The sequence below is a fragment of the Mesitornis unicolor genome, unplaced genomic scaffold, assembly GCF_000695765.1.
Source record: "Mesitornis unicolor isolate BGI_N332 unplaced genomic scaffold, ASM69576v1 scaffold14888, whole genome shotgun sequence".
In the NCBI taxonomy this organism is placed as follows: domain Eukaryota; kingdom Metazoa; phylum Chordata; class Aves; order Mesitornithiformes; family Mesitornithidae; genus Mesitornis; species Mesitornis unicolor.
Genome location: NW_010202662.1, coordinates 132 through 13,076, shown reverse-complemented (window position 1 = coordinate 13,076; position 12,945 = coordinate 132). Strand labels below are relative to the sequence as shown.

The 12,945-nt window shown below is 38.5% G+C and overlaps 1 protein-coding gene across 1 annotated transcript in view; it reads right to left on the bottom strand.

The window, feature by feature from the left end:
• Positions 1–12,011, bottom strand: part of ANK2 (ankyrin 2, neuronal) — a gene marked incomplete at its 5' end in the record, with an annotated part of 88,587 nt that extends 76,576 nt beyond the window's left edge. Inside the window, 6 exon segments of the mRNA XM_010190476.1 lie at positions 973–1,045; positions 5,199–5,297; positions 7,843–7,941; positions 10,582–10,680; positions 10,787–10,885; positions 11,814–12,011. Of these exon segments, the coding sequence (XP_010188778.1) occupies positions 973–1,045; positions 5,199–5,297; positions 7,843–7,941; positions 10,582–10,680; positions 10,787–10,885; positions 11,814–12,011 (667 nt within the window).
• Positions 12,012–12,945: the final 934 nt, after the last annotated feature.

Sequence of the window (12,945 nt, the reverse complement as noted above, 5' to 3'; positions counted from 1 at the left end):
TTCCCAGTACCATTTAGAATTACATGTGTATTTTTGTTCTTTGTAAAAGAAAAAAACCAAACCCTGTAACCCATGTTCCTAAATCACTACGACTTTTTGAAATTAGTCACTCTGCAAATTATTTGCATGAAATAACAATAACCACAAGATACGGCATATGTAAAATACTGTAATATTCATTAACTATGCCAAAAGCAAAAAAGAACTTAGAAAATTCTTGCAAACATCTCTATATTTATCAGATGCCATGGTAAAATCTGTAAGAAGTAATTTCTGAACTTCTAGACAAGAATGTTGTTAAACGATTTCCTTAATTCTGCACTATATAAAACTGCAGTACTACATCAATACTTCCTGAAGTTCACAGAAATTTTGGGGGGACTTAGCTAAGCGATATAAAATACACCTCCTCTCTGTACAAGCAAGAGTCTGAGACCAAAGTGTCACACTTATTAGCATGTTGTTACTTTATGTTATGCTGTATGTATCTGTGATGTGTGTGTGCCAAAAGCTCCCTCAAGAGAACAATCTCCTTACCTCCACCTTATGCATCTTCTTACATGCATGTTTTCAATTAAGCAGCACTCCTAGATATATGTATCTGAAACAGGTGGCACTGATCCAAAACTTTTACTGCTCAAATTCCTTTTTATAGGAGGGTCAGACACAGCTTTGGGAAAGCTCTACATTTAAATTTTAAAATCTCAAGCTGGGAAATGCTCCCATTTGTTCATTTGGTTAAGGTAAGTAAGTTTTTTTCTAAAAAAGAAGACAGGGTCTAGAATTTTGGTTTGGGTCACCTTTCAGCATCCTTATTCAAATGTCATGACTATGTCATTAAAAAAAGGTCGTTAGGTAGTTCATTTCAAGCACTGCAAAATGAAGCTATCAAAGCACTGAAGCAGCTATCCTGAGCCTATATTACACGTTGCGTAAGCAGAATGAGAATAGGAACTTAACAAAGTTGCTCACCTTCTTCGTCCGAAACATCCAGGACCTCAGTCATTGTCTCAGGTACATTTAGCTTGTGCTTCTCTGTTACAGTCTGCAAAGACAGAATCATCAATCCTCAAATTAAACACCAACAGAAGCAGCAAAGTTTACAGCAGACAGTTTATAACGTGTTTCCCTTTCGCCTAACTTGATTTTTCATCTTTACTCCAGAAGCTCCTGTTCTCAGTGCTGTATAAGGTAGCATGTACTCTCGCAGAAAAGTACAAAAAAATAAAGATAATGAGCTGGTGGTCAGAGGGATGAAAAAGGAAAGAAATAAAGCTCTCCACAAATTTATTTATATATGATGCATGTAGAATAATTTGGCTCAGTGTTTCCAAGACGATTTTAAAATTAATTGTAATGTCTACAGAAGAGCTTCAGAAAGCTGTATGTGACATATGGAAATTATTAAATCATAAAGCATTTGGAAATGATGTTATGAACAATGTGAAATTTTTAAACTAAAAATAGATGCAAAGGATTTACACAGATCACTTGAAACATTTCTTACCTCCCCAAAGTGACTACACTCCATAATAATGATATTCTTTTCATTAATAATCTATATTCCCCCAAGTCACATATACATCAGGAAAATAAAAGTTATTTGAAGTTTCTGATATATTTTGTGCACCTAAAAGCTTAAAATATTGTGATACAAGGCAAGTATGGACTGAGCACCGCTGGGAGGAAACTGTTTAGGTGTGAGAGCACAGAGTAGAAGAACATTGGAGGACTTTTTTTATATTATTTTATCTTCCTAAATTACTTCCAGGAGGAAACAGGAGATGTTCAGGAGTGCTTAATCAAGAATGGGGACATCCTTTTAGCATCAAGATACACACTGGAGAAATTACAGGATATGCAAGGTGTGAAAAAGTTGCCTGCAGGAAACTCTTCAGTGTGTTACAATACAGGAGTCAAAATGCCAGAGACTTAAAAAAGAGCAGTGATCAGAACAGCATTAGTCACAGCAGAAAAATCAGTATTTCCCTGGCTCCACCCAGATCTACAGGCAGTCAGAACTGGGGAGCTGTGGAGAGGAGTCACCACATCACTCTCTAGGGTATGTAGGAGCAGATGTGCCCCTTTGGCGTGCAGGGGAACGTCAGGAGGCTGTGTGACTTGTGAAACTCCCCCTGAGGTAGTACTTCCCTCCCTATTGTGGATGGTATCTATCAAGTATAAATTAACATTACATGCAGAAGTAGTGAAAGAGAATACAATCTGAGGGATAATTAATGTCAGCCAAATCCCGAGTCCCTTATGCAAGATGGTTTTGGGAAAATGCCCACTGATAGCAAGCAGTGAAGACAAAAGCAGTTTTTGTTTCACAAAAATTACTAGGTATTTCCTAATTCTGTTTTATACTTCTATATTTCTAACACTCTGGAAAAGATAGCATTCTTGATTATTTTAAGTTACTGCAATTTATAAATAACAAACTTACCAAAAGTGTAATTATGTTGAAAATTTGTTTTAAAAGTCTGCTTTATATTTTTGAAACTTTTTTAACTGTGACAGCAGTTTTCAGTTCACCTTCCTCAGGTACAGGGAAAGATCAATGCCATTTGCTTCAAACACCAAACCCAATTAGGCTGCCTAAATTAAATCCTACCTATGATTCAAGACAATTAATTATTTCTGTTGCAGATTTTTTCATAACGCATGCTATGTGTTGAAAATTAGTTCAATTTACTGTTATTGTAAAACCAGATTTTAATCTGGTGGCATAGAATAATTCATATATATAATTCAGGTATATAAAACTATAGGTACATTCAGCAACTGTCTACTTATACAGCAGTATACTGTAAAAAATCTCAAAACTCCTCATATATTCATTTGTCCAAAGGAAGACTATGCCTATTTGTATAAACACCCCAAAACTTCATTGCATAGCAAGCCTTTGAAAATCTAGATTATTCCGATGTATTTCCTCTTCCTCTCCGATCTGTGAGTAAAAATAAGTGCACTTTATTCTCTCTACTGCTTTAGATTAATGTGGCTTCACTAACAATAACACTAACGCAAGTAAGAGTTTGAAGTCAGAGCAAAGGCTTTGGCACTGGAGATCTTTTCCTCATCTCAAATGCCAGTGACTTGAATATTAATAAAGCATCAGCCTATCTAACATCCTTCCTGCATCCCTCAGCCACAAACTTAGAGAATGAAGTAGCTATGGTGACAGGACCTTTTTTCAGTGCTAAATGCTGTTTGCTGGTTTGGCAACACCAACCTCACCATCTGGAGAACTTTATTGCAGAGAGTGCCTGTGAGTGCCTGTTATTTATCCCTCCTCTTTAGAACTTATTCTAAATTATGTTTAATCAACATTCCCCACCATGAACAACAATGCCAGAGGTTTAGATTCTATATATCCCTAAGGTACAAGATTCAGACAAGTTCATAGCTGAAAAATCTGCTGAGTTTATCGAGTGTTCCCACCTGACTTTTAAAAGCAGTGCTTTGTCCACAGACACAGTTTGAGAATTCAGATTTCTCTTACATGCAAGCATTAGAAGTCAGCTATGCAAGTAAGGTTCAGTATTCGATTCAGTCCTAAACCTCAAATATCTGGAGGAAAATTTCATTACCCTCCAAGTTTAAAGAAACATTTATCCAAAGTAAATAACTCACAGGTGTCTTTTCATAGTGTAACCCCTATTATTACAAAATTTTTAATACCTATATGCAACAAAGTACAAGGTCTACAGTGCAATGCAATGTATGATAGAAAGGAAGTTACAACTTGTATCAGGCATGAATGGAAAAAGTGTGCCTGGACACAGCACAGAGAACAGCAATGGTGTCATTTGAGGCTAAAAAATATATTTTTGAAACGAGCTAAGATTCTCGAAAAATTTTACCTAGGTTTTCTTTTTCTAAATCTCTGAATAGATACACGTGTGTTCATATATAGTACAACACATGCGTGTTGTACCATATGATTAAACAAGAACACAAAATAAGTATCAACAAAAACATACAGTCTTAAGAGACTTCTGGAATTACACTGGAATTCCTTGTCCAAACCTGACTCAGTCTGATTGTTGCAGTTCATTAATAAGTTATTGCTCACTGTATTTGTAAACTTATGCCATGTTACTTTTATTTCATCCTCTTTGGTTAAAATCAGTGGGACTTGCTGTCAGCACGCAACAAAATAATTTCCCTCTATTTTTAAAAAAGCCTTTAGATTTTTTCCCATGCCTTTTTCTAACTATCCCCCTGACTAAGCCGTGGCATCTTTTAAGCACTCTGTAGATTTTTTTATCTCTGATCCCCTAAACATCATCTATAGATGCTAAGAAGCATGATCTTACAACATGGTTTCAAGATAAAATGTAGTAATGGAAATTTAAATAAACATTAATTTCTTAAATGATGCACTAATTTTTATGTTCTCCTTTCCAACTTGCTAATATATTAGTAGATGGGAGGTAAAAATCCAAGAAGATAAAACCTTACCCTCTCAGAGTGTCAGAATATATCAGTTTTTCCTGACTTAGAGCAATAGTACCACCTTGCAGATGTTCAGCACATACTATTCACAAACCTTGAAGTCAAAATACAGACTACCAAGAGTGTGGAGGGCTCAGCACATAAGGAAAGATCCTTTCATATTTTGGAAAAACAGGATCCGTTTGAACTGACAGTACTTTGAGTAAAAAGATGATTGATGTGATTCAGAGCCATCTAGCAAGTATCATCAAGTTTGGCACCAGGCCATGGTTGGTCCAGTCCAAATGCCAAGAAGCTTGCTGTGGTGTGCTGCAATGGTGAGCTTGAGCCTCAGCAGGTGTCAAAAGTGTGGAAATGTAAGGAGAGACTGAAAAGGAGAGGTGAAAAGGGCAACAGAACAGGATCTAAACAACAAGGCACAAACTTCTGGAAAGTGGGTTTGCAGCTCAGACCCATATCTAGAAAAAAAGTTTTACTCTGCTTTTGAATAGTTGTTTTCCATCTGTATGCACAGAGACTTTGTTACCCAGCTCAATGAAGCCTGATGTATTGCACACACTTCTACATGCTTAAAGATATGCTGAAAGCATTGTAGCACTTCTGCCAAAATCCAACAGAAAGGAGGAGCTAAAACCAGAAAATAAAAAACGGAAAGTGATACACAGAAAGTCTGAGGGAAGAAGAGAAAGACAACATTCTAAATAAAGAAGAGATATTTTAATGCATCTGCAACTCACAGTTGTGGTAGTAGTAATCTCCTCCGTTACAACCTTCAGCGTATCGACCACTGAGATGTATCCCAGGCGCCTTGCAATAGCTAAGGCAGTGTTACCATTCTGAAGAGAAAAGAGAGAAGGAGAGAGAGAGAGAGAGAGTGTGCAATGAGAGGGAGGATTGTGATGTGAACCAATGAGATCACTCTCAACACTGCATGAGCCAGCATTTCCATCCAAAACAAGGCACAGCCTAGGAAAATCACTGTTTTTTTACTGTTACATCTGACTCTGTCTTTATAACTTCTTTAAGACTATAGCCCTGATTACCATGGTAACACAACACACTTACATCTGCCTGCTATTCTAAATAATAAAAAAAAGTCCTGTATGGTTTAACCCTTCAGTGGTCAAATTTCACTCTACAGAATGTGTCTTGTCTGCAGAAGTTCATGTTTTATTTTGCATAAACTGCTCCACATCAGAAATACTCTTCTAAAAAAAAGCATTTTAAAATGTAACAGTTTCAATTCCAGTTGAAACTGTTAAATCTTTATCAGGTAAAATTCTCTCTCCTGTGAATACAAGATTACAGCTGCATTGTCCACATACACTTCTATTCCTCCTCACAACAAAAATGCATGTAGAATAAAAGTACATGAAAGGTAAAGATGTAACAAACACAAAAACAATCTGTAGAAGGCTTGGGGGTGGGGAATTCTCTTCCATTTAAATAAATTTATTTGCAGTTTAAATGCCCATGATATGGGATGTGACATGAGATGTGTCATTCATCAAATGGACATTAAAATGATAATTTACTAAGTGTTTAGGCCTATTTTTCTCCACTTCATCACCTGAAACTTCAAAATAGCTTGTGAGAGTAGTATTATTATTTTAATTTTACGAACTTAGACTGTTACCTTTAATTGTAAATGAACAGTACTTAAGATTGCCATCTGTCTCATTGCATTTGAAATTCTACTCAAATTGCGTCAAAATAGGGTCCACACTAATTTAAGGAGAACTTCCATTACAACATAACGCTATCCCCAGTAGGTGGCCAAATTTATGAACTTTTTCATGTACAGAAGAAAATTATTTTAAGAATCAGAAACTAGCTACATCATCCACAACTCTCTTGAGTGCTATCTTCCCTGCAGCACTGGCCAAGGTGACTGGCTGCCAGTTCAGCCTGTGCGGCCACAGGCCTACTCTCAGTTACTTGATGCGGCAGTCCACAGGTCCCCTGTCACTCAGCTTGAGGAGGGGAGGAAGGGATGTGCTTCCTGATTCTTTGTGAAGTGTTTAATGATTCTTTGTGAAGAGCCCTGCACAGAACTGTTTTATGTTATTTTGCACTGAACCAAAGGACAACATGCTAGCCTACAAGGGGAATCACAGAAAGCCACTGTACAGCTTTTTGCACTGGAATGATTCCTCTAGTGACACCACTGCACTGTGTGCAGGATACCAGCCTGAGGGCTTCTTTTACTTCAGTATCGGCTTTAGTTACCTATAATTTAAATTATTCTGCATTAGTCTAGCTCAGGGACCTTGAAGCAACACAGGGTCTGTGGATTAGCAGCACAAAAATAAATAGATCAGCATCTTCACAGCACAAATAGTTTGACTTCTACTGTCACTTGCACATTAACTGCTCAGATCCCGCTCCCATATCCCCCTGCCAGATGTCTCAGGTTGAAATTCCTATTACAAGCTAGAGATAGCTATGTGTGGACAAGAACAGAGCTAGTACCTGAGAGAGCACACAAACTGGGCAGTAAAGTCACATTCTTGAGACACTCCTTGGATCTGGGTTAGATTTGGGCATGACAGCCCCAGCGTGAGGACTGAAAGCAAGTAAAGAGACCCTTGGTTGAATATGCCAAATAGAACCTACAGCCCCAAAAGCAGACTACAGTGGTCTCTTGCTTGACGATCTGGTGCATAAACTGGCCTCCTGGATAACTTTACAGAAGATTATTCAATATGATCATTCCAGGACCAAACAGGGACCCCGTGCTGATTAAAGCACGCACAATGTATGTACACAGAAACCTGATCTACTCTGGGGAATGACAAATGAGTTTTGGACATTCTGGCTGCTTTTTAAAGATTGCCCAATTAGAGGTGACTAATAACAACATCAACATGAAATAAGACAGTTGCATTCCTGGCTAACTGCAGAGAAGGAGCTGTGCCAGAGGTTATTGCAGTCTTTCAGGAGTGATTAACATCAGTGAACTCAGTAAGAACCTGAAACAGATCCAAGGGACAGAGGGACAGAAATCTGGGTCCAAATCTTCAAAAAAACCCCAGGTTCTGACTCCCCTTTAAATGTTATGAAAAAAAAACCTTGCGTTGAGGCAGTGAAGCGTTGAGGTAGAGAGCAACTGAAAAAGCACAGCCCAGCTAGCTGTGGCCAGCCGGACCCTGCAGCTCAGAAATCAGTTTCCCCGTCTCACATTTAACTGAGTGAACAGTGAGTTAGAACTGATCTGAACTTCCTTAGGACAATAAGGACAGCGAGTTATATTTACACATCTGACAACCAGCTGTATGTGGAATACTTTCACCAAAACAAAGGCTTGCTCTCAAGCCCTAAGAAAGCAATGAAAAGAATTGTCCAAGGAAACAAGTTCCCACTGACACTTCACAGACTTACAGTGGTGATGGCGTTGGGCTTGGCCCCATGTTGGAGAAGAACATTAATGATGTGAGTGTGGCCTTGTTGAGCAGCTTGGTGTAGAGGGGTGTATCCATTCTGTTGTCCACAGCAGTTACCATAAAAGCAAACAAAGAACAACCACCAGTAATTAGATTAGACACTTCGTTTTCCTTCCTTCTGCTCCTTTCGAGACCTTTCACAATGAAATTATGCCATCAGTTGACCCAAAGATAACAAATCTTCAGTAATAATAATACTCCTTCCCCAGATTAATAAAAAGATAAAGGAAGATAATATTTTTTTATTCACAAATCATCTTATATCTCATAATATAAGCAAAGACAGAGAATTCCTCATTTCCTAAGTCAGAGGGAAAAACAAGGAACAGTGGAGTGGCATGCTAAGGACACAGAATCATAGATGAGGCAGAGAACATTTTTCTCTCTCTCACATCCTAATTTTCTATAGAAGCCACAAGATTTGCCTTTAAAATATTTGAGACAATTAAAAAATATATACTTTTTAACAGCAATGATTTGAGAGTATTTGCTTTTAAAAAGGCTAACAGCATATACCTATTACAAATGTCAATTTTAACTTTACTTTGCCCTCAAAAGGCCTAACCAAGCCAGAAGTACACTTAAAAACAGGTACACAATGTCTATTTTAATAAACATGCTTAACTCCATATACTTATCTGCTCCAGTGACTCATTCTAACATTACACAATACAGAAACATAGCCAAAGTGTACTCCAACTAGTTGATCTGAGATGGTATTGTGTAAGTCCAGTCAGGCAATTCATTTACAAAATTATCTACAATTGACTTTGAAAGCAACAAGAGAATAAACTGGAAGAAAACACAAAGTTGTTTTCACTGTACACTTATGAAAAGCCTGGGGAAAGGCTCTAAAAGACACTCCAAGTGTTATCTCTCTTGCAAACAAATAGATGCAAGTAATGCTTTCTACTATTAATTAAGCAGGGACAGTTCAGAAGTGTTCCAATTCTTTTATTTACAGTATGCATGCATGGACTACTAAGAAATTAAATGAGGATTTTACTGTAGGCTGTAGTGTGAAGTAAATTTGCCATCTTTATTTAAATATTAGTGTAGTTCTTGAAAAATAGAATTCAGCCATAATATTTTTACTGCAGATGACACAAAGTATCACACAGGCTTTCTCTAGTTAATGACCAAGATACGGCAGAGATTACTTATTCTTTAACATGCCTATCCTGAATGCAGCCAGGATGGATTTACTCTTTATACTAAATCCACAGTACTGGCTGACAGATTGCCAGCATTTTTATTGGTCCCTAGGCGTGAGATTTTGGAGAACCACTGCCCCATACTCTCATGCAAACTTTCTGACTTTAATGAAATTATTCTAGGTGACCTACCTGGGGAAAGGGCATCAGAACCTGACCCAGTGGCCCCCTAGACAAAAACTGAGACCTAATACTAAAGTTGCAAGTATGTCTGTCCCTTTTGTTAGCCTCCAAATACCTCAGCTGAATGTCTTGGCGGCTACCACTTGGATCCTGCTAGTGTCTGCTTTATTAATTCTTATCAGCTGTTTTTCTAGTAGTGTTGCCAGTTCTTTTGGAATCCCTGGGTTTTGCCCATTGATTTTGGGTGATCTCACAAGCGATGGGCCAGCAACTTATATTTATTTACTTTACTGTTTCTTACCACATTCATGTTATGAAATAGTCCTACTTTGACAAACAAATCCATCCATAGGTCACAGCTGGGGACAGAGGAGCTGGTAGACCAGCAGACCACAAGCCTGTGATTGCGACTGGATCTTACAAATACTAAGATGTCACTAGAAATATCCATGAACTTTTTCACATTGATTCCAAGACATTCAATCTGAAGCTAGAAGCTAGCTATTGCCTGATGCCAGCTTTAACTAAGCTGAAGCCCTGCCGCTGCTGAGTTAGCCTTCTCTTTCCAATAAGGGAGATGTGATGACATCTAGGATGCAACACACTCATTGCTGCAGTCACCAGAACTTCTCTTTGTACACTCAGGAGATATAAAATTCTTGCTATAAGATGCATCACATTCAGCTGTTTGTGCACACCAGTTTACACTGATGTGAAACTGCTGAAATCAGTGGATTTCATTCAGACTTTGGCTATAGGTAATCAGAGCCATTTCAGTAGAACTGGTGAATAACAGTGTACCCAGATTGCCCTCAAAAAAGCCCCAAACCTGTCTTCAGTAAACTGCATTCCGCCACCACAGCTGCTTCCGTTCCCAAAGTCATGTCACCCATGCTTTGATCAGCAGTAATTCTTCCCACTCTTCTCCCAGCAGATTAGAGAGAATCTGGCACCACCCTCAAAGTCTTTGAATTGTTAGTTACTAGTTTGGCAACACACTGATATTACACTAGTGTAAACCATGTGCAAGTGAGATCAGAAACAAGCTCACATTTGTAGTTAGCGAGTAAAAAGAAGAAAAAAAACAACCAATGAAATGGATCCTCTATCTCATTTTTTCATATGCTCAAATTGCTATCTGACTTTTCTTTCATGAACACTGTACAATGAGATGTAGCAGAGAGAAGGCATTCTAATACAGCCAGGAATCATTGTGTGTTGACACCTACCATGCAGTAATTACAGTTTCCCAGTGAAAAAGCACCTACTGTATGCATCTGTAGTGCTTGGTTACCAGGCTCATAATAAAGAGCAAAAGCAAGTAACGAAAAATTTCTTACCTTTGTTTTGGCATTGACATTTGCTCCCTGCTTAAGAAGAAAATTCACCATTTTGATGTTTCCATAGTGACACGCCACTATTAAAGGTGTATAACCGAGCTACAATAAAAGAACAAATAAGTAAAACTGCAAGCTAAGTGGAACATTCCTTTACAATGGTAGCATCCTTTGGCACACTGGAGACAGTAGCCACTCCATGATTTACCTTTGTCTGAGCATCTTGGTTTGCACCATGTTTTGTGAGTATTTCAGCTACATTCACTTTATCCTCTTGAGCTGCAAGGTGTAAGGATGTCAATCCAGTCTAGAGGTGGAATACACAAAACAAATAGATAAATAAAGATAAAAATAAAACCTACTTTATATGAGGAAATAAATCTTTATCACTTTCTCATCTTTAAAACATGAAGAGATCCTAAGTACAGGTTCTAAGTATGGGTGTTTTTATAAACAAAGTAGAGTTGATGGTTTTCCTGTTCCGGCTGACAAACAACTCCAAAGCAATTACATCACCATAACCACAGAATACAACTTCCAGGCATCAGTGATCATGTTTGGATTTTCTACAATAAAATGTATAAAATGGGGAAGCTGAGGAGCCCACTAATAAACTAGGGAAGCACATTAATTGTGCTTCCTACTCCTCAGACAGGAAAAGGAACCTTGACAACTGCAGGCATGAGTAGGCTAAACTATTTTAGACTGTAGCTCTCAGGTTTCTGATACATGTTAAATCTATCCCTGGACCCACAAACTCCAGGATTTTACATTCCTCTTCCTTTGTATCTAATGTAAAAGTTCAGGAGCATATGTAAAACACCTGTGAGATGGCAAGGTTGCAGCACAACAAAAATACCACATTCTCACCTTCCTGAATACTCAGGAACAATTTTCTCTTAGTCTGCCTTTTCTCCTGTAACCTCTCTACCAAAGCCAGGTGTTACATCATTTTCCTCCGGTCATAGCAAACAGCTGCAGCTCCTCCTGTACGTTACTCAGTACAGCCATTAACTACATGATATGTGTTAACTGGTTAATCCATCTGCTAGTCCTAGATATCCTATTCTCACTTTTACTGTTCACCCACCTGTTGTCTCTTCTGCAGGCTCACAGATACGCATATATGGAAGTGAAGCAGAGAAATTCTGACAACATGACGCCATTCCTACGCTGCAGTTTGCAACCTACTGGATAGTCCACCCCACAGTATTTTGTCTCTGGTTGTGAGTTACCTTCGTTGCCACATGGATATTGGCTCCTTTCTCCAAAAGCAAGGTCACCATGTCAGTGTGACCTTCTTGGGAGGCCAAATGAAGCGGGGTGACTCCTTGCTTGGTCAAAATGTTGGTCTCAGCCCCATAGTTCAACAGAGTGGTAGCTATCTGCATCTGATTTTTCTTGGCAGCAATATGTAGAGGGGTGTATCCATTCTAACACCAGCCAGGAAACAAAATGAGAATAAAGTTAAAAGAACAGCCATGTAAGCCTAAGAAGTCAGCACCTTAAAACTGTATTATTTTATGCTACACCTTATCACTAGAGAGGAGAGTTCATCAAATTTTCAAGGCCAGACATGTGCCACATGGCCCTGCTCTTCTGTTGTTTTGTTCATCTGTAATTTTCACTATGCAAATTAGAACAAAGATGGCCTTTGCTAGGGTGGGTAGGACTGTTCATCTGATACCTTCAAATTATCCTGAGTTTGACACCTACATTTTGAACAACCTATGTTGTAAATATACATTTTTGTCTGATGAGTGACACTCTCTGTGATGAGTGATGGGTGCACTTTTCACTGCATTAAGCTTTTTGGGAGTGTGTGGGTAGAGGTGTGTTTGCATATGGAATGTACATATGTGTGTCAGTCATTGCACTGGCTGAAAACAGTAACAGGAAGGAATGTTTTTCTGATCACATTAACCATTTGAGCAAAGCAAAAAGGCACTGATAGTAATTTTTGGCAATATGACAACTTCCCACTTTTATTAGCTTTACAACACACTGTGGGAGAAAATCCTGGGTTACAGCAGACAGTGCCTCTAGAGGTGTTGGGTTTGTAGGTCTGTGTTTTTAAAGAGGAACTCTACCAAACTGCTTTACTGCAACTGCAGCTTTTGTCACTCTCCATGCACTGCAATGGAAACAGCTGCTCTGATATAACCCCTCAGCAGAGGGGCTGTGTTTTTTGGCAGTGCGTGCAACAGCAGCCTCAGTCAGAACATTCTGAAATCAGCACCAATGCACTCATTATATTCCCCTTCTAGTAGCCTTTGCCTGACACAGTCATATCACGATACTGGTCCTATACCTGGAATGAATTCTCCATGAGAACGTACATATATAGGTACACATACATCAGAGCAC